The 21592-nt window shown below is 46.9% G+C and overlaps 1 protein-coding gene and 1 long non-coding RNA gene across 2 annotated transcripts in view; one reads left to right on the forward strand and one right to left on the reverse strand.

Annotated features, from left to right (window-relative positions):
• Positions 1-2905: 2905 nt before the first annotated feature.
• Positions 2906-5470, reverse strand: LOC116737766. The gene is made up of 3 exons (XR_004342913.1): positions 5416-5470; positions 3583-4099; positions 2906-3482 (listed from the first exon to the last, which is right to left on the reverse strand). It is a non-coding gene; the product is annotated as an uncharacterized LOC116737766 (long non-coding RNA).
• A 296-nt stretch (positions 5471-5766) lies between these two features.
• The window catches only part of FOXK2 (forkhead box K2), a 63895-nt gene continuing 48069 nt past the window's right edge, over positions 5767-21592 (forward strand). Inside the window, exon 1 of the mRNA XM_030294888.1 lies at positions 5767-6176. Coding sequence (XP_030150748.1) covers positions 5767-6176 — 410 coding nt within the window. The remainder of the gene's footprint in view (positions 6177-21592) is intronic.

The following is a 21592-nucleotide window of genomic DNA, read 5'->3' on the forward strand; positions in this document are numbered from 1 at the left end:
AGAGACAGAGCATGAATGGGGGAGGGGCAGAGAGAGAGGGAGACACAGAATCGGAAACAGGCTCCAGGCTCCGAGCCATCGGCCCAGAGCCTGACGCGGGGCTCGAACTCACGGACCGCGAGATCGTGACCTGGCTGAAGTCGGACGCTTACCTGACTGCACCACCCAGGTGCCCCCACGTGTGGCTATTTAAACATACAATTACATTAATTATAACCAAATGCAGCCTTAAAGTTCAGCTCCTCAGTTCCACTAGCCACACTGGAAGTGCCCACGAGCTCCCCCCGGGGTGGCGGCTCCTGTGCTGGGCAGGCACCGTGACTGAACGCATCAGAAACTGTATCGCACAGCATCGCTCTAAAGCCCGGAACGTGTGACTTTAAAATCTGCTTCAAGCATTTGTTCCATAATTTTTTAAAGAAGTTATTTTAAATGTTTTTGCAGTCACCCACTCCGTCGTCTGTCCAGGTCTTCGTGCCCTCGTGCAGGTCTGGGATGCCACTGCCGTACCTTCCTGTGGCCTGAAAAACGTCATTACTTTCCTGAAGGCCTCTTCTGGTGACATTCTTCAGCTTTTGTTGATCCGAAAACACCTTTTTTTTACGTGTGTTAAAATTAATTACGTCTTTACTTTTTGAAGGATATTTTGGTTAGGCATTGAATACTGGTCTGGAGGACCGCTTGACATTCAGCATTTTGCAGATGCCGTCTCCGTCTTGGGGCACCACTGCCTGTGATAAGTCGTTCTCATGAAGTCTCCCTGAATGTGATGTGTCTTTTCAATTTTGTCTCCTTTTGGAACTTTTTTTTTTAACGTCTATTTTTGAGAGAGAGAGACAGAGACAGAGCATAAGTGGGAAGGGGGCAGAGAGAGAGAGAGGGACACAGAATCCAAAGCAGGCTCTAGGCTCCGAGCTGTCAGCACAGAGCCCAACGCGGGGCTTGAACTCACAAACCGTGAGATTATGACCTGAGCCGAGGTCAGACGTTTAACCGACTGAGCCACCCAGGCGCCTCTCCTGTTAGGACTTTTATTCTTATCTTTGGTTTTCAGAAGCTGGGCTGTGATATGCCTCCACATGTTTTTCTTTGAATTTGTTCTCTTTGGGGTTTACCAAACTTTTTGGATCTGTGGTTGGTGTATTCTTATCAATTTGTAAAATTCTTTATGTTTATTTGGAGGGAGAGCACAAGCGAAGGGAAGGGGCAGAGAGAGAACCCCCAGCAGGCTCCACTCCCAGCGTGGAGCCTGACGCAGGGCTCGATCTCACAAACCATGAGGTCACATCCTGAGATGAGATCAAGAGTCGGACACTCAACCGACTGAGCTAACCAGGCGCCCCACTGTGTAAAATTCTTACACATTCTCCCTTCAAATATTTCTACTCCATTTTCTTTCTCCTTCCTTCTGGAAGTACAACTTTCGACTCTTGTACATCAGACCATTCGATCCTGTTCACACATCTCTAACATTGCTTTCTGTTATCTTTTTCTCATTTTTTTTTTTTTTCTGAGTTTTCAGGTGCTTTCTCCTGATGGAACTTTGAGTTGAAAAACCCTCTCTTCAGCTGTGCCCTGTCTATTGTTCAGAAAATTCAATGAGCTCTTCACTTCAGGTAATCTACTTTGTCCCTTACTCCTCGTGTGCTGCCCTGACTCCTGGGGCGTGGCCCTTCTGGTGTCTCAGCTGCTGCCTGGGTTGCACCAAGTTCCAGCACCTCCCAGTCCTGCAAGGCGTCTGCAGTCTCTGGTCAGCTCTCCCGTGGCACCTGCAACCGGAAGAGGTTCCCAGAACGGTGTTAGGTTGCTGTAATAAAACTCCCTCTTGTTCTGTTCACTTATGTGTATGCATTTATGACGAGTGATAATATTGGTTCTGTACCCTGCCCCACTCCAGTAATTCTCGTCACCGGATGTATGAGCTAGGTTCAAGGAAAAAAGGCCCCACATACTATTAGGAGACAAACCTCCAATATACTCAATTTTTTAGTCTTAATCGAAACCTGCATATAGATGTTAATATTGCTTTCACCAACCATATGTTAATAATGGCTGCCACAGTAATTCAATCCAAGAGAAATATTTTCATATGAGGCTTACATCTGCAGGAATTGCAAATTAATGTGCACATATGTGTGTGTCTCTCTCCAGGGGTAAATCCTAAGTTCATCAATAAATACTCAAGCATAAACATTGTTATTTAGGATAAAATTTGTGGGAGAATTTGAACGGAAATGAGTTTAGGAGTAAAGGATTTAATTAAACTCTGGTTACCCAAGAAGACTGTTTGTATGTTTATAAAAACATATGCTAGTGGGTTTCAAATCAAAATGGCATTCGGGATCCATTTCATACATTTAAGGAATGATGTCATGATCTATTTTAAAAGTCAATATTTATATCTTGGAAATTACATTCATTGCAATTATTTAGACATAATGGGGGCAGTGCCTGGGTGGCTCAGTTGGTTGAACATCCGACTCTTGATCTCAGCCCAGGTCATGATCCCAGGGTCCTGGGATTGAGCCTTGCACTGGCCTTTGCACTGAGCATAGAGCCTGTTCAAGATTGTCTCTGGGGAGGGGCACCTGGGTGGCGCAGTCGGTTAAGCGTCCGACTTCAGCCAGGTCACGATCTCGCGGTCCGTGAGTTCGAGCCCTGCGTCGGGCTCTGGGCTGATGGCTCGGAGCCTGGAGCCTGTTTCCGATTCTGTGTCTCCCTCTCTCTCTGCCCCTCCCCTGTTCATGCTCTGTCTCTCTCTGTCCCAAAAATAAATAAACGTTGAAAAAAAAAAATTAAAAAAAAAAAAAAAAAAAAGATTGTCTCTGGGGAGCCTGGGTGGCTCAGTCTCTCTCTCCCCCTCCCCCACTTGCACGTGTGCACGCGCACGTGCTCTCTCTCAAAATAAAAATTCAATGTTTTAAACATAATGTAAAATTTTGCCATTATCTTAAACATGGGGGCTTATAAGTTTTCACAAAATTAGTTTATTAGATATGTGCAAAAGGTTTGAGGACCCTGGGTCCAGCTATCTTTACCGTAGTCTGATTCACTGCAAGAGACACAAATGGGTCTCCCTGTTTTCAATTTTGTCCCACAGCAAAAAGGTTGATCTTTTTAAGTTAAATTGGATCATATCACTCCTTGCTTGAACTGCCCTGGAGTTTCTCCTTAGCGAGGAGCCCAGCAGCAGCGCAGCAAGCCTTCCGAAATGCCTTCTCCTGCCTCTGACACACCCTTCCGCCTCCTCAGAGCTGTGCCCTTGCTCTCCACCCAGAGGTTGCTGTGGTCCCTGGTACAGATCCTGCAGGTCAGAGGTCTCCTCCTCCTCCGGCCTTCTGGCTCGTCTCTTGGCCCCTCTGCTTTACGGAGCTGCTCTTTGGCTGTGCTGTGATGATTCACGTGGGGATGGCGGTTCCTCCGTAAGCCTCCGCTCTCTTTCTCCACCTGTGTCTGGCAGACTGTAGATGCTCAGTCCACTTCTGAACGGAAGAACAAATCTTTGTAAAAGCCGGGTCTGGGTGTCTGTCTTCCATACGTCTGCCTTCAGCTCCTTGGTGCAAAGAGCAGCGGGCCACCTACCTTGCGAGCTCTTCTGGTGCTGCTTTTCCCTCAGTCACGAGGGGTCTTGCGTGCTGGCTTCCTTTTGGTTCTCCTTTCACACATGGCGACGGGCATGGCTGCCGGTTTGCTCACTGCTGTCTGCGAAACTCTGGCTGGTGCCTGTATACAGTGGACACTTACCAAGCATTTGTGATGGACGGAAGGCCCAGTGCAAGCCCTGTCTCTGATCTGGAGCCTTTTCCGACTGTCCCAGCACTTGGTGAGCTTTCTTCTAGAACCATGTGGTTCTTACCATTTCTACTTGTACAGGGCTTGGCATTGCCTATCTTTGCGTCTACACTGCAAGGGTATAATTGAAACACGTCAGTGCAATGCTACAGGCTCATCCTCTTTATATCCGCAAATCTGGGTTCCCTGCATGATGGATACCTGGTGCTGATAACATGTGAGCAGCTTCCAGTTAGCCTTGTAGAAGTTAGCAGCATACACACTCACTCCAAACACCACCAATAAGTTGATTACTACTGTGAAACTTCTGGAAGGCAAGTAGAGGGGTGATGCCCTGAAGTGTGTGCCCTAAGCACGAGGCAGGGGACAAAGCCCCAGGACACAAGAGCAGACAACGCAGTCCACAGTCACTGTCATCAGTGGTTTGGAAACACTTGTTACTTGTTATGCTTGATCATATGCGCTTTCTTTCAATCGACTATTATGCTTTTATTTTTAAAAAGATTTTATTCATTTTTAATGTTTTTTTTAATGTTTTATTTATTTTTGAGAGAAAGAGAGACAGAGCATGAGTTGGGGGATGGGCAGAGAGAGAGAGAAAGACCCAGAATCCCAAGCAGGCTCCATGCTGTCAGCACAGAGCCTGATGAGGGGCTCAAACTCACAAGCCATGAGATCATGACCTGAACCAAAGTCGGACGCCCAACAAACTGTACCACCCAGGCGCCCCTTGTTTATTTACTTTTAACTTTATTTATTTGAGAGAGAGAGAGAGAGAGAGAGAGAGAGAGAGAGAGAGAGAGAGAGAGAGAGAGAGAGACAGAGAGAGAGAGAGAATCCCAGGAAGGCTCAGCGCTGTGAGCACAGAGCTGGAGGAGGGGCTGTATCTCATGACCCTGGGATCATAACCTGAGCCAAAATCGAGAATGGGATGCTCAACTGACTTAGCCACCCAGGGGCCCCCAAAAAGATTTTATTTTTAAGCAATCTCTACACAGAACATGGGATTGGAATTTACAACCCGGAGGTCAAGCCAGTCAGGTACCCCTGTATTTTGTTTCTAAATGAGAAGCTCCCCCACTTACATTTCCACACTTGCCTGAAGACCACCACTACATAAATATTTAATGAAACTTCCTTTTCCCTGTCTAGCACATTCTGCCATACTCACAGCTCGAAAAGTTCATGCTAGACTGCGGACACAGATCACAAGACAAGTCAGAGTTCCGCTGGGATGAGGGGTGTCCCAATGTCTCTGCGGGCACTTCCAGCACCTTCTCAGGCACAGGTGTCCGACCTCCCGCGCTCCTGGTCACCCGGCCCCAGCCCCCTGTGCCCCCGCCCCTCCACCCCCCTGCGGCCCCCCCCCCAGCCCCGGCCCCGTGCGCCCCCGGCCCCCCGCGCCGCGCGTCCCAGCACCCCAGAGCTGACTTAGCCAGCCGTCGGTGGTCTCCCGCGGACCTCCAGCCGTGGAGGCGGTTCCCAGCTCTGCCAGCCGGGATGCCAGCGCGGGCCGTGCGCGCCCCACCCACCCCGCGGCCGGAGCCCGAGCCGCAGCCCCTCGTGGCAGACGTCACGCGCTCCCCCCCCCCCCCCCCCCCCGGCCGCCCAGCCCGCGCGGACCTCGACCCGGGCCCGAGCTGTCCCGCGACTCCGCGCCAGCCACGCTCTGCCCCGGGTTTTCCAGGCCGCTGGAAGCCGCGCCTGCGCCGGGCGCCGCGGCCGGACGTGCGGGGCGCTCGGCCGGCGTGCCTCGCAATTGGCTGGCCGCCGGTAGCCCCACTGCTGTGCGCCGCCCCCATAGGCCGGCGCGGCCGCCAGTCAGCGGCGCCCGCCGGCTCGCAGCGCGCCGCGCGTGTCCCGCCCCTCGCCGCCGCTCGTCGCTCGCCGGCCGGCGGCCTCGCGCGGACCCTCAGCTCCGTGGCGGCGGCGGCGGCGGCAGGCGGGAAGGCGGCCCGGGGCCCTCGCAGGCCCATGGCGGCGGCCGCGGCGCTCCCGGGCGCGGCGGGCCTACCCGCGGGCGGCGGGCCGGGGGCGGCGGGGGCGCGGGCGGCGGGTCCCGCCGGGGGCTGGGCCGTGGCGCGCCTCGAGGGCCGCGAGTTCGAGTACCTGATGAAGAAGCGCTCGGTGACCATCGGGCGCAACTCGTCGCAGGGCTCGGTGGACGTGAGCATGGGCCACTCGAGCTTCATCTCGCGGCGCCACCTCGAGATCTTCACGCCCCCGGGCGGCGGCGGCCATGGCGGGGCGGCCCCGGAGCCGTCCGCGCAGCCCGGGCCCGACACCGGCGGCGACTTCTACCTGCGCTGCCTCGGCAAGAACGGCGTGTTCGTGGACGGCGTGTTCCAGAGGCGCGGGGCGCCGCCGTTGCAGCTGCCGCGCGTGTGAGTGGGCCGGGGGCACGGGAGGGGGGGGGGCGGGACCCCCGATCCGGCGCCCCTGGCCTTGTCGGTCCTGTCCACCGGGAGGGCCCAGATCTCGACCCAGACCCGCTCCCACGGCCGGGACCCGGGCCGCGACCCACCAGGCACGACCCCGCCCCCACCCGCACGGCCTCCTGCCCCCGACCGCGGACCCCCGGAGCGGTAGCCGACCGCCACCCTGCCCGAGACCCCGGCCTCACCTTCCCAGAGCGGAGGCTCGGGCGGCGGTGCACGTGGGCCGGTGCCCCCTTTCGGGAGTCCCTAGTGCGTTCTGGGGAGTTAGCGTGTGTTTTTCGTTACCGACGTGCAGGTAGTTCTCGGTACCGACGGTCAAGTCTAGTTGGTGTAACATGTGTTTTGTTAACTTAAAATCTGCGTCTTACGGCGGCGTCTCGTTCATACTTCCTTTTTGTTCTACAGGTTTTCAGTAGCGACATACTTCGGGAGTCTGTTTTGAGCTGCAAGGACTCTTTGCCCCCCCCCCCCCCATTAGTAACCCGGTAAATTGGAAACTTTTCAAGCACGATACATTTTAAATCTGTGCTCTGCGCCTTAAAATTTGGGGAAAACTAGATACTTTTAATATGACTTTGTTTTTAAGTTAGTTGATTATTTAGAAACTATTACAAGGTCACGTGGGGTGTTAGGTGCGCTTGGTGGGGAGTTGTCAGCCTGGCTACAAAACGACGTAGGTCGGTTCTCTGGTTTTATGAAGTTATCATTTACTTTGCTTGGAAAACAAGCTTGCTCTCTAGGAAATGCTAATTATTCCTCAGGGGCTCCTTCTAGATCGTTGCAAATAGAGCCTTTGTCCACAAACTGAGAATTTTTAACTGCTTCCAGTTGCTAGAGACGCTGATTTCCTTGACTTTGGTCCGTGTGTGCTGTGCTGTTGCTTAGCCGATGGGCGTGTTTCAGAGATGGCTGTGCGTGTGTGCACGCGCGTGTGCACACTGCAGACTGCCTGAAACCAGTGGTAGGGCCTGACGGCTGTCTTTTTTTTTTTTTTTTTAATGTTTATTTTTTGAGGGGGGGGCAGACTGCAGAGGGGGCGGTGCAGAGAGAGAGGGAGACAGAATGGCAGCAGGAAGCAGGTTCCAGGCTCTGAGCTGTCAGCACAGAGCCCGACGCGGGGCTCGAACTCGTCAACTACAAGATCGTGACCTGAGCTGACGGCCGCTTAACCAACTGAGCCCCGCAGGCGCCCCATGACAGCTGTCTTTTACTCCGACAGTTTGTCGTTTACAAGTAACTTGATGTCACAGCAAAGGATTTTCTGTCTTTATTCCGAGGGTTTTGAGGTTTATAAGGAAATTTCTCCTATTTTCAGCCAAACCTGTTTGTGTTGGCATGTTAAATAAATATGGAAATAAGTTGACCTTTGGCAAGGGAGCAGAAATCAGACTTTCGGAGGGGTACAGTGTGCCCAGAAGAAGGAATGAATAAGAGAGGTTGTGCAGTGGAGGCCGAGCCCCTGACCTGCATCCCGGCTTCCAGGAGCCCTGCCCTTCTTAGGGCCCAGGAATTTTTTCACAGAAGGGATTTTGGCGTTTTCACAACATGGAGTAAGTGAATAACTTGTGGGAGCTTGTAGCACCGCCCTTTTTGTAGAGATCGTTCCTGCATCTTTGGTGTAGAGTGGTAACAGACACAGGTTAATGCAATAGACTGTGTAAAGACAGTTGGTGCTAGTTAAACGCAGATAAATTGTTTTAAGAATCTTTTTCTTGAACCTAAACTTAGTTTTATGTTACAAGTTCTTTTTAAGTTAAAAAACCAAGTTGTATAAGTTTAAAAAAATGTGTAATTTAGAGAAATTATGCAGAGATTGAAATATTCTTATTGCTTATTTCAGACTTGCCTACTGAATTGAAAATCACTACCGAGTTAAAAAAATATATGAAAAAAAAATCACAATCCATGGTTGGTGTCTTATTTGAATGACCGTGATTTTAGTCCAATTCCAATTTTAGAGTGAATTTGCATTTTGTAGTTAGTGTTGAAAATTTACATGCAGAGAATTTGGGAGAGTGCATAAGTAATTTAGTCTTAAAGTATGGTTCATCATTTTATTAAAATGTCAAATAGTGTGTTAATTTAGGAGGAACAGAGACAAACGAGGACCGTGATCCAGTGTATTGGCTCTTGTGAGGATTTTAAACAGTTTGGGTAAGATCTGAACACATATGGTTTTTCCACGATGGTTGGTGAGCCCAGTGGGGACCCTTGAGTGTGTGTGGAGTGCACACACATGCCAGGGTGTGTGGTTTTCCAGCAAACAGGCGATTTCCACAAATCCTTGATTGTCAGCCAAGTATGTGGGGCTGTGGGTACAGAAATGCAAACTTTTTCCTCTCTGGGAGCATCTCACTCTCTGGAGGTGCAGGTGTTATTGATACTGGGGAGTTCTTTGGGGTGGGATCCGTGGAAGGGCCCTGGGCTACGTGTGGGGGAGGGGAAGCTCCTGAAAGTGAGCGGGTGGAGGTGGCCTTGTGGCTGTCCCTGGGCCAGCAGCCTGGTGCTGAAGAAGGTGGAATTTAGGCTGGAAGGAACCTTGGGCCTGGTTGGGGAGCATTTTCAAGGTGGTCAGTGACAGAATGAAGGATGCCCTCTTTGAGGACAGGGTCCTTATTTGTCCAGGGACCTGGTCTGAGTGGGCAGCAAATCTAGGAAGATTTGCTGGGCAGGAATGTCTGGCTGTGTGGTTGCTCTTATTGTTGCTAGGGTAGCAAACTGCACATAATTTACAAATAAAAATAAGTCTTTAACGGTTGTTAAAGTACTTTGAAACATCGAGTGAATTTGACATATTTTTGATCAGGAAAGTCCTAGAATATCTAATAGCCGTATGGACATAGAAGAAGTTGAATCTGCTATTGCCCTAAACTGTTTAACACGTGACACTATAATCGCGTTTATTTGGGAAAGTGATCCTGCTCCTGTGCTAAATTAGCTGCCAATCCGTTAGTGATACAGCTCTACCCCTCTTTCTTATGTGGTGTGTTTTAACCTGCAGGTTAAGTTTGGTAATGTCACGTTTCAGGATTTTCTCGCTAAATCAGAGATGGCATTCTTGAGGGTTAGGACTGGAGAGGGGTGAGCAGAGAGTGGCTTCTGGAGCTTTCCAGGTGAATACTCCAAGCAAAAAACCAAAGGAACTCACAGTGACTTGGTTGTGCTCAGAAATGGAGTGGGGCGGAACCAAGGTTCCCAGAGAATATCAGCATCCAAAAGAGGGGACTAAGTGGAGCACCGAGAGAGGGGTTGGCCCCAGGAAAAGGACAGCGACTGGGGAGCCATGGGCTTGGCCATCAGGACCTCTTGGAGGTGTGGGGCTGGGGAGTGAGGGGGGGTGAGGGTGTAAGAAGTTTGTGGGCCGGGGGCTATTGTAAGGAGAGTGGAGGTTAAGAGTAGGCTTAGGAGGAGTGAGACCCTGTGGGTCACTAGGGCAAGTGGGTGAAAGAACCCCTGAGAGATGCAGCGAGGCCTGGTTGGCCCAGGGAGCGGACACAGACCAGGTGTGAAGGAGGAAAGGGTTCCCGGAAGGAGAAGATCCAACGAGGATGTCATGTTTGAAGACCAGAGCAGACCCACTGGTGAGGTCCGTCGTGTTTTCTTGGTCCAGGGCTGCAGGGTTGGCTGAGATTCCTTCATTTTGTGACCCGAGACTGACCGGTTTCTGTAAAAAAGCTGAGAGCAGGGGTCCAAGATGGCTGGACTCCTGGACCCAGCAGCCGGTGACGTGAGGTGGTGTATACATATGTAGCGGAGGGCAGAGTGTTGCACTTTGAAAAGTGCTCAGTGTACAAGTTAATTGCTTTAAGTGACCACTATGTGCTTTTCTTTAAAAGCTATAATGTGCTTTCTTTTGCCAAATTGAGATACATTTTGTCACTGATTTGTAGATATTGGGAATACAAGGCAGCTATTTTAAAGTAGTTGTTAATTTACTAAGTTAAAAATAACCCAACAACTGGGTTAACTTCTACTTAACCTAGCATTTGGTAGTGCTTCCGATGGAAAAACTCAGTTTATTTTGATGTGTAATTAGTGGTTTAAGACGGTTTGGATTTAAAATAATTTGCATTGGTAACACATCTTGAGACACAATCCTGTGTGGCAGGACCTGGAACCTGCTGCGGTCGTATGTGTCTTATTATATTGACTGACTGCATCAGGAGACGGTGAGGGTGGGCTCTGGACTGGGCACATGGGGGCTACATTCCAGCCTTGCCACCTAACCTGTTTGAATTTTAGTTCTCGTGTGTAACATGGGATAACAACTGTCTGACGTGTGACACAGGTAGCCCTGTGTCAGTGCCCCTGCTACTACATCAGGGGCTTCCTGTCTTTTGTCCATCACAGTGTCCTGGTGTACAGGGGCCCATGAGGAGGACCTCATGTGCCAGAAAATGTGACAGGAGGGTAGAAATGTTCCCAGAGGCCAGCAGCCTTCAGTGCGCCACACACGTGTACACGCCTACGGTAAATCGCTCAAGGGCCTCTTAGAGCAGTGAGTGAAGTTTGAAGTTCCTTCAACGGGGAGAAGTTGCACCCTCCCTCCTAGCACCTAAGCATGAAAACAGGCCCATGGGGTGTGGTTGGTGTTGTCCAGCAGGCTAGGCCAGGAGAGGTGCATTGGGGGTACCTTTCCTCGTGAAACCTCCATTCTGGTTCTGTTCCATTCCAAAATGTAAGCATCAACCACACACCTTTCCTGACCCCGGGGTGGGGGTGGGGGGCGGGGAGGAAAAGTGTCTTTGCCTTGGGTGCAGAGTCGTGAAGGGAGCTAGATAAAAGTTGTGTCCTGTTTGTGATCTGATTTGAAGGATACTTGTTCATTAATGCCATTGGCCATACTGTTGTTTTTGGAAATTAAGGATGGCTTCTCTGTCTAGTTGAAGAACTTCGCAATTACAGTGCACTGTTTTTCTTTTTAAAAGTGTTTTTTGGGGGCACCTGGGTGGCTCGGTTGAGCATCTGACTCTTGATTTCGGCTCAGGTTATGATCTCATGGTGTGTGAGATCGAGCCCTACATCAGGCTCTGGGCTGACGGTGTGGAGTCTGCTTGGGATTCTCTCTCTGCCCTTGTCTCTCTCTCAAAACAAATAATCTTTAAAAAGAAAACCCTGCTTTTTAATTTTTAATTTTTTTAAACTGCTTTTTAAAAAAAAAGTTTGAGAGAAATGTGTGAGAGTGAGCGAGCATGAGCAAAGGAAGGGTGGAGGGAGAGCGAGAGAATCCCAAGCAGGCTCCGTGCTGCCCAACATGGGGCTTGATTCCAACATGGGGCTTGACCATGAGATTGTGACCTGAGCCGAAATCAAGAGTCGGATGCTTAATGGATTGAGCCACCCAGGCGCCCCTAAAACTGCTTTTTTATTGAAGTGTAAGGAACTACATATACTTTGAGACTTGGGCTATGGTTTCTTTCTGGGAGGCAGTGAAGACCTGAAACTGGGCTCCCCCACAGGTCTCTAGTGTCACCTGAGTGCTTTCCAGGCTGGCATTGGTGCTTAGGACCCCTTAGTAGTCGGTCATGGAGCCTGTTCTCAGGACCAGCAGGCCAGACAGAGCCCCCTTGCACTGTCACGCTGAGGGAAGCAAAAATGTTCCCTCCTCATCATCTTGTGCTGTGACTCATGTCGCTCAAGTGGCCTTCCATGGTGTGGGGACTGGGTCCTGCATGTGTGTGCGTCCCCTGGAAATGGCACAGAGCTGTCCTCACTTGATATGTATCCAGAATATGTGTACACATCGAGTGCTGATTTGGGGTGTTGCTGTTATGTGAACGTTCTCAAGTGCTGATCCCCTATCTAGTGCTGGGGTTCCAGTCAGACGTGATTCCCCCAATTACCAGTGGCTCCCATCTAGATCCACAGTTGCAGAAGCTCAGCATAACTTCATGCATAATTAGGGGAAACAGTCCAGAAGATGAGGCTGTTATAGTAACAGCAGATTTTTTCCATTGTGAAAATGCAACAATTCTTGCTTTGCTGAGGAGAAAGGGTTTTTTTTTGAAAATGTAGAAAAGACGGTTTCTAAAATAAGGGAGCTTTTAATGAAAGCAATTAACATCTTGGATGGTATTCTTATCTGTTTAACATTTCTGCATAGCTCATGTTTTCTTTTAGGTTTGGGTTTTGGAGCGGTTTACAATATCTTAAATAACATAATATAGCAAGTCAGCTCCCACACTTCTGGTCCCAGTTCTTGATGAGGATTTTGTGAACATGCTGAGGAAACCATACACTAGGGCTTGCTTGTTGAAGGCGCGCACCGCCATTTCTGTGATTTGAAGCAGTTTGAGCGCCACGACAAGGTGCTACTGCTGTCATCCCGGGAAGCGCCCACAGGGGGAGATTGGGAAGCACTTTTCTAGAAAGCGGCCTTTCCTCTGTGCGGCACCAGTTTTTAGAGTGTATGTTTGACGCTCTGTTGAGAATTCCCTTTTGCTGCAGTTTGTCATTTGTGACAGAATCGTGTATCTTATCCACTGAAAGGTATCAGTACGACAGTGGTTCTTACCAGGGTCTCCTCCCCGCTCCCAGGGATATTTGGTGATATCTGGAGACATGTTAGGTTGGTGCAACTGCCTGGGCGGTGGGGGGGGGGGGTGCTTCTGGCCAGGGACGTTGCTAAAAATCTTACAATGCTCAGGATACACAGTCCCCCTACAACAGATAGTGATCCAACCCCAAACGTCGGTAGTGGGTAGGGGGGAGGGAGCCCCCCCCCCAGCACAGTCATATGGCAGTTGATAACAACAGTTGGTTGTTGGTGCTACCTTGAGTGAATCTTAGTAACTTTTTACAATATAGCACCTGTTTAGAATCTTTAAGCTACCAAAGCATTTGTTTCAAATTCAGTGGCAGACACTTTTCTAAGTTTCTTTTTAGTGTTTATTTTTGAGAGAAGGGGGGTGGGGAAGGGGAAAGAGAGAGGGAGAGCCTGACATGGGGCTCAAACCCACAAACTGTGAGATCATGACCCGAGCTGAAATGAAAGTCAGGCGCTTAATGGATTAAGCCACCCAGGTGCCTCGGCACCTTTCTAAGATGAAGCCTGTGATCAAAAAGAATGAAATCTCACCATTTGCAACAGAGTGATGGAATCTAGAATGTATTATGCTAAGTGAAATAAGTCAGATAAAGACAAATATTATATGATTTCACTCGTGGAATTTAGGAAACAAGAAGATGAACATAGGGGAAGGGAAGGAAGAATAAAACTAAGGAGGCAAACCATAAGAGACTCTTAAATACAGAGAACAGGGGCGCCTGGGTGGCTCAGTCACTTGGGTGTCCCACTCTTGATTTCAACTCAGGTCATGATCTTGAGGTTCTTGGATTTGAGGACCATGTCGGGCTGTGCGCTGACAGCGTGGAGCCTGCTGGGGATGATCTCTCTCCCTCCCTCTCTGCCCTCCCCCCCCCCCACACCCCCCTCCTCAAAATAAATAAACTTGAAAAAACAGAACAAACTGAGGGTTGCTGGAGGGGAGGGGGGATGGGCACTAATGAGGGCACTTGTTGGGATGAGCACTGGGTGTCGTATGTAAGTGACGAATCGCTGGGGTCTGCTCCGGAAGCCAGTGCTACACTGTACATTAACTAACTTGAACTTAAATAAATAAATAAATAAATAAATAAATAAATAAATAAATAATAAATGAAGCCTGAGGTGGAGAGACCAGGTGTGGAATGACTCCCTTTGCAGTTTTGGAAGGACACTCACAGAACACCTTCATAATTACCTAGCTTGTAAGATTGGTCTTATCACTTTAAAGAGTAGCCCACCATTCTCCCTCTTGGAATATTTACTGTCAGGCATATCTTTTGGGTTTAGTTAGATAGTTAAATTATTCTGAAAACATTTGCAGTCAGTGGGGTGGGGGAGGCACTGAATTGTTTTGGCAGAGTTGTTACTTTTTTTTTTTTTTTTTTTTTTGGTCTTGGTTCTCCTGAAAAATTAACTGATTATGTCAGGGAGTGTGACATTAGTGTCACAACCGTATTACGAAAGACTGCTGTCAGATGCCATTTTCTCATGGTATTTTGGCATAATAATTGGCAGTTTGAAATTCATCTTCTGATTTTTACTTGAACAGATGGGATACAAAAAACCCTAAGCAAGTAAGTTGGACACTTACTGTTATGCTTTGGGTGTATAGGTGATGTTTTAACAATACTGTATTTTTGCCAGGGTCCAGTGCTTTTGCTGCAAACATTTTCACCACAAAACTAATTGACTGTAAGGCCATTTTGCTGTAAAAGATAAAATTGTGGAAAATAGGGACATTTATTAAAAGGGACTCAATGAAACATGCAAAACGAATAACAAAATTAAAAAGACTTTATTGCTGAGAAGACTGGTTGAGTATCTCTCAGCTCCTGGTGTCCAGTAGGTACTGGGTCAGTCTTAGATCCCTTCTCTGTTCTGTGGAGGGTAACTTTCCAGGGTCTTCATGTAAGAGCCACATCTCAGAGGTCGCTTGTTATTTCCCTCTGTGTGTTTCTCTCCACAAACCTCTCCAGGAAGAAAGGAAAGATTGAGGAGAGCAAAGTCTTAGTAATGCAGGCGCCCATCAGTGTATGTCCACCAGGCTACCAGAACAGTGTCATAGCTTGGACAGGGGAGGTGACGGCCACCTCCACATGTGATCAGGCTATTTAATCTCTCAACCTCAGGAACCTCTTTTATAAACATGGATATTATTGAATTGACCTCATGGGGTTGTTGTGTGGATTGCCTTTGCCTGATACAGGAAAATTGCTGAGTAAATATTAATATTTTTTAAAGAAAAAATTCAAATGTCTTAAGTATTTTGATAGGAGAGTTTAATCCATTTACATTTGAAGTAATTATTGGTAAGGAAAGACTTCTGCTATTTTGCTATTTTTCTTTATGTCTCATAGCTTTGTTGTCCCTCATTTTCTTCCTCACTGCCTGATTCTGTTTAGTTGATTCTTTCTTTTTTCTTTCTCTTTTTTTCTTTCTTTCTTTCTTTCTTTCTTTCTTTCTTTCTTTCTTTCTTTCTTTCTGTAGTAAACTCTTGTGATTCTCTTCTCATTTCCTTTTGTGTATGTTTTTAAGATACGTTCTTTGTGGTTACCATGGGGATTATATTTAACATCCTTAGTTTAAAGCCATCTATTTTGAATTGATATCAACCTCAAAAACTCTTCTCTTATAGTATCTCCTTTCTCTTTCCTTTTATGTTGTCACAGATTACATCTTTATACATTGTATGCCAGATAACATACTTATTTCTTTTTAATGTTTATTTTGTTTTTGAGAGAGAGAGAGAGAGAGAGCACATGCAAGTGGGCGAGGGGTGACAGAGGATCCGAAGCAGGCTCTGTATTGACAGCGGTGAGCCCGATGTTGGGCTCAAACTCACAAACCACAAGATCACGACCTGAGCTGAAGTCAGGTGCTCACCTGACTGAGCCATCCAGATGCCCCCCTCCAATAACATATTTACAGTTTATTTGTGCGTTTGTATTTTGAATCCTGTAGGAAGTAAAAAGTGGAATTACAAACCAAAATTACAGTAATACTAACTTTCTATTTTCTCATGTATTTACCTTCATTAGAGATCTTTATTTCTTCATATGGTTTTAAGTGACTGTTTAGTGATCTTCCATTTCTACTTGGAGGACTCCCTTTAGCCTTTCTTCTAGAGTACGTCTAATGTTAATGAACTCCCTCAATTTTTGTTTATTGAGGGATATCTTAATTTCTCTCCTATTTTTGAAGGACATTTTTGCCAGATCAAATTCTCAGCCTACAGTTTTAATATTTTAGTTTTATTTTTTTGGCATTTTAATTATCTCACTGTCTTCTGGCCTTCATGGTTTCTGATGAGAAATCAGTCATTAACCTTTTTGAGTCTTTGTATGTGACGAGTCACTTCTCTCGCTACTTTCACGATTCTTTGTCTTTCGATGGTTAATTGTAATGTCTTGATGTGGATCCTTTGAATTTATCTTAGCTGGAATTTGTGGAGTTTCTTGAATTTGTAGGTTTATGTCTTTCATTGGATTTGAGATGTTTTTGGCCATTGTTTTTTCAAGTATTCTTTCTACCTCTTTTTTTGGGGGGGGGGGGAACTCCCATAATGTGTATGTGGTCTACTTATTGATGTCCCATGAGTACTTTAAGGCTCTTTTCACTCTTCTTTTTCCTTTCTGCTCCTCAGACTTGATCATTTCAGTTGTCCTGTCTTTAAGGTTGTGGATTCTTTGTTCTGTCTGCTCAAACATGCTGCTGGACTCCTATGTAAAATTTTCATTTCAGTTACAGTACTTTTCAACTTCAAGATTTCTGTTTCATTCCTTCTTGTAGTTTCTTTTTGTTGCTATTCCTGTTTTGTTCGTATGTAATTTTCCTGATTTCCTTTAGTTTGTATTTTCATTTAGTTATTTGAGCATATAACATGGTGGGGGTTTTCTTAAAACGCTTTTTTTTTTTTTTTTTTTTAAGATTTTATTTTTAAGTAATCTCTATACCCAAAGTGGGGCTGGAATTCACAATCCTGAGCTCAAGAGTCGCATGCCAGGTGCCCCTAACATGGTTGTTTTAAAGTTTGTCTAGGAGGGCCTATGTCTCACCTTCTTCAGAGATGGTTTCTGTTTATTTTGTTGCTTTGACTGAGTCATGCTTTCCTGATTCTTTGTGTGCCTTCTGATTTTGTTGAAAATTGGACATTTGGCTATTATAATGTAATAACTTTGGAAATCATATTCTCCTCCTTTCCTAATGTTTGTTTTTATTTGTTGAAGGTTGTAGGAGGTCTCTGTACCTAGTGACTTAACTGAACTATTATTGCCAAAGACCATATTCCTTGACAATGTAGTTCCTGAAGTCTTGTTTCATTTCTTGTGTTGAGCTGGTGTTTCGACAGAGATTTCCTGAACACCAGCAGCTCTCCTGTCTCCCATTCTTTGGAAATTGGCTCTGTGCCTGGGCCCTTCTTCAGCTCTTGATCAGGCTTGTCCTGTGCCCGGGGATCAGGCCATGGTGAAAACCCAGGGTCTTCTCAGCTCTTTATAAGCATGCGTCTTGCCCTGGACATGTGTGTGGTACTCTGAAGTTGCCAGTAAGACCTGTTACTTTTGAATGTCCTAATTTCCCGGAGAAACTCTCCCCAGCTTTTGCCTTAGGCAGCGCACTGTATGTTTGGACTGTAATCTTTTGCCACAGGTTCTGAGGGGTTTTACTCAACTTGCAGTGTTTTCAGGCTTTTTCAGCCTGAGTTCTGAGTTAAATGAAACACCAGAGGAGTGCCTGTGTCAGCCCTTCAGGTGGCTTGCGACAGGTTAGAGTAGATCTACGCAGTGAACAAGGTCTGCCCTGTTCCCTAGAGCCAGGAAAACAGCCCCACACCGCAGCCCAGGCTGCCACCACTTCAAGACCATGTTTGCTTTAAGACATTACTTTAAGACCTTTCATGCTCTAAGAAAGACATGCGAGCTTGGAGCCCAAGGCCTGCTGCTCCTCTGCCAGACGGGATGGGCAGGAGCGGCAGAATCTAACCCGCCCACCGTTCGCCGAGCCTCTTTCCTGATTCAGCACTTGGTGGTTCCCAGACTTCTAACTGCCTTGCAGAGTTGTCACAAATTGGTTCTGACAGTTTCTGCTTGTTTTCCAGTGTGCCTGTGTGTGTGTGTGTGTGTGTGTGTGGTGGTGGTGGTGGTGGTGGTGGTGGTGGTGGGGTGGGGGTGAATGAGAGTTTGGAGCTTCTCACTGAGCTGTTTTGCTGATGTCACTCAGAAGTGGTCAGTACTTTTGAGTGAAAATTTTATTTTAATACTCATTTTATTTCTCATTTTGCACTGAGTATAAAATAGTGGCAGTTCTTTTCCCTGGATTTAGTATTGTGACATTTGAGTTATCCCATTTTTATTCTTCTAAATTTTTAATTTTTTTTTTTTAATTTTAGAGAGTACAAGCAGGGGGAGAGGCACAGGGAGAGTGAGAGAGACTGTCAGCTCAGAGCCTGGCGTGGGGCTCTATCCTACGACTGTGGGATCATGACCTGAGCTGAAATCAAGAGTTGGACTCTTAACTGATTGAACCAGGGGCGCTTGGGTGGCTCAGTCAGTTAAGTGTCCGACTTCGGCTCAGGTCATGATGTCGCGGTCCGTGAGTTCGAGCGGCGCATCAGGCTCCACATGGACAGTGCTCCATTGCTTGGGATCCTCTCCCTCCCTCTCCCTCTGCCCCTCTCTCACTCGTTTTCTCTCTCTCTCTCTCTCAAGATAAATAAACATTAAAAAAAAAACTGAATGCAGATTCAGGGGTGCCTGGCCGGCTCCAGTCAGTAGAGCATGTGACTCTTAGTCTCAGGGTCGTGAGTTCAAGTCCCATGTTGGGCGTGGAGCCTACTTACAATAAAAAATTTTTAGGGACACCTGGGTGGCTCAGTCGGTTAAGCGTCTGACTTCGGCTCAGGTCATGATCTCAACGGTTCGTGAGTTCGAGCCCCGCGTCGGGCTCTGTGCTGACGGCTCAGACCCTGCAGCCTGCTTCAGATTCTGTGTCTCCCTCTCTCTCTGCCCCTCCCCTGCTTGTGCTCTGTCTGTCTCTTTCTCTCTCTCAAAAATAAATAAACATTAAAAATATTTAATTGACCAAAACACCCAGGCACCCCATTATCCCATTTTGAAAAAGTGAAATAGAGTATGACAAAATTTCTAAATTACCTTGAGTGCAAAATAACATATGAAAATCAGACCTTTTTTTTTTTTTAATTCTTTTTATTTTTTGAGAGAGAGAACATGTGCGAGCATGTACAAGCAGGGAAGAGCAGAAGGAGAGGGAGGGAGAGAATCTCAAGCAGGCTCCAGGCTCAGTGCAAAGCCCACCACGGGGCTCACAGCCATGAATGAGGTCGTGACGTGAGCCGAAATCAAGAGTCGGCTGCTTAACTGACTAAGCCACCCAGGTGCACCTAGACTGTCCCTCTTAGTAAGTCTATCTTGGCTGTTAGTAATTTGTTAGGGGTCTATACTTTGAATCAGAAGTATGAAATTCTTCAGTGGTCTTAAACGGTTGATATGTTGGTTTCATTTTCTTTAAAGTCCCTCAAAAAAAAGCTGAGACCATAATAGTGATTTTTGTTAATGTTTCTTAATAACCTGCAGTCTTAGGAAGGATGTTTTGCTTTAACATAAAGGAAGAAATAATTTTGCATTTAAGTTATTACAATGTTTTAAAACGTTGCCATGTTTGTAGCCCATCAGCGGGATGGTGGAATTCTTACCTGTGGGTGGTGACGAGGACAGGACAGCAGCTGCCTGAAGGCACACTGGCTTGCCAGCACCTGCTCTCGTTTGCTCTGTGAATTCTGTGGAATTGATTCTTATCCCTATTTTAGCGGGGAGTGGAGGCTTGGAGGGTGTTAATCCAAAGGTGCATAGTATAGAAATGCTAGATTCAAACCTACGTCCAGGTTTTTTGCCAGCGTTTTTAATCACTAAGCTCTACTCAAAGCCAAGAAACAGCCATTAACTAGAAAATCTGCAAGATAAACTAAAATAGGTTTTTATTTTTATTTTTTAAGTTTATTTATTGGGGGGGGGGGCAGAGAGAGGGAGAGAGAGAATCCCAAGCAGACTCCATGCTGTCAGCATGGAGCCTGATGCAGGGCTTGATCTCACAAACCATGAGATCGTGACCAGAGCCAAAGCTGGACATTTAACCAACTGAGCCACCCCGACGCCCTGTGAAATAGGTTTTTAAATTACATTGGTTTATCTACTCTTTTTTTGACAGTTAGGTTACGTAAGTTATGCTCAAAGAAATACCATATAGCCATTAAAGTGTATTTATTCATTTACAAGTTCCCATATTTAGCAGGAAAAGTTAACAGTGCTTGTGGAGGAATTCTGGTTAGAAATGTGAGTGCATGCGTGTGGCATACATTTAAAACACCACAAAGATGACAAGAATGCATGTCTCCAAAGGGGCATTATGGGCTGTCGTTTCTGTTTTCTTGTCTTAAAAAATTGCTATAATGAGCATGTATTTCTGTTTAATAAGAAAATGTTACATTTAAAAGTTGACTGCTCAAGGGGTACCTGGGTGGCTCAGTCAGTTAAGCCTCCGACTTCAGCTCAGGTCACGATCTCACGGCTCGTGAGTTCGAGCCCCACATTGGGCTTTCTGTTGTCCGCACAAAGCCTGCTTCGGGTCCTCTGTCCTCCCCCCTCTCTGCCCCTCCCCTGTTCATGCTGTCTGTCTGTCTGTCTCTCTCTCTCAAAAATAAGTAAACATTAAAAAAAAAGTTGACTGCTCTGATTTCGGTTAATCTGCTTTTAGGCACGCATACTAGTAGTAAAGTGTATTCCATATGGCTCCTAGACCCAGTGTAATTGCTTTGCAACTGTGAGAACAGCCTGAGTATGTCATATATGATGATATGGGTGGATGTTTTTCTTATTTTGTAGTATTCTTTTGACATGGGAGAATATTTAGTCCTGTCTGAAATGCTATGTGTGTGTTCCTAGAATAGGCTGTGTCTGCGTACTGTGGCAACCGCCCATCAATAGATAACGTCACTGCTTGTCAGCTCTCAGGAGTGACTATTTTAAAAATAATCACCAGTTCTCAAAAATCTGAGGTTTGCCCTTCTTCTAAAGGAGGAATAAGAAGTAATGTGGAATCAGTTAGTGGTGTGAATGCCGCATGACCCCCACACGTCAAGGTTTCTGTGTTTTGAGTTTCCCTCATAGGGCAGTGTAATAAGAATTTTATTCTTTATTTCTCTGGCTTTTCTTTTTTTTTTTTTTTAACAAAGGATTCTGAGTTGAAAGGGTCCTTTTTTAAAAAAAACCTTTTTTAATGTTTATTTGCTTTTAATGTTTATTTATTTTTGAGACAGAGACAGAGCATGAACGGGGGAGGGTCAGAGAGAGAGGGAGACACAGAATCCAAAGCAGGCTCCAGGCTCTGAGCTGTCAGCACAGAGCCCGACGTGGGGCTCGAACCCACGGACCGTGAGATCATGACCTGAACTGAAGTCGGACGCTCAACCGACTGAACCACCCAGGCGCCCCAATGTTTATTTGCTTTTGAGAGAGATAGAGAGCGAGCAGGGGAGGGGCAGAGAGAGAGGAGACACAGAATCAGAAGCAGGCTCCAGGCTCCGAGCTGTCAGCACAGAGCCCAACGCTGGGCTTGAACTCACAAACCGTGAGATCATGACCTGAGCCGAAGTCGGACGTTTAACTGACTGAGCCACCCAGGTGCCCTTCTGGCTTTCTGATTAGCAAAGAAAATGGAATTCATGAAAACTAAGTTGTGTAGTTATTGGGTTTATGTTAAAGTTTTTATCTGTGGACATGGGCAAAGAAAACTTCTCCTTTTT

The sequence above is a fragment of the Lynx canadensis genome, chromosome E1, assembly GCF_007474595.2.
Source record: "Lynx canadensis isolate LIC74 chromosome E1, mLynCan4.pri.v2, whole genome shotgun sequence".
In the NCBI taxonomy this organism is placed as follows: Eukaryota; Metazoa; Chordata; class Mammalia; order Carnivora; family Felidae; genus Lynx; species Lynx canadensis.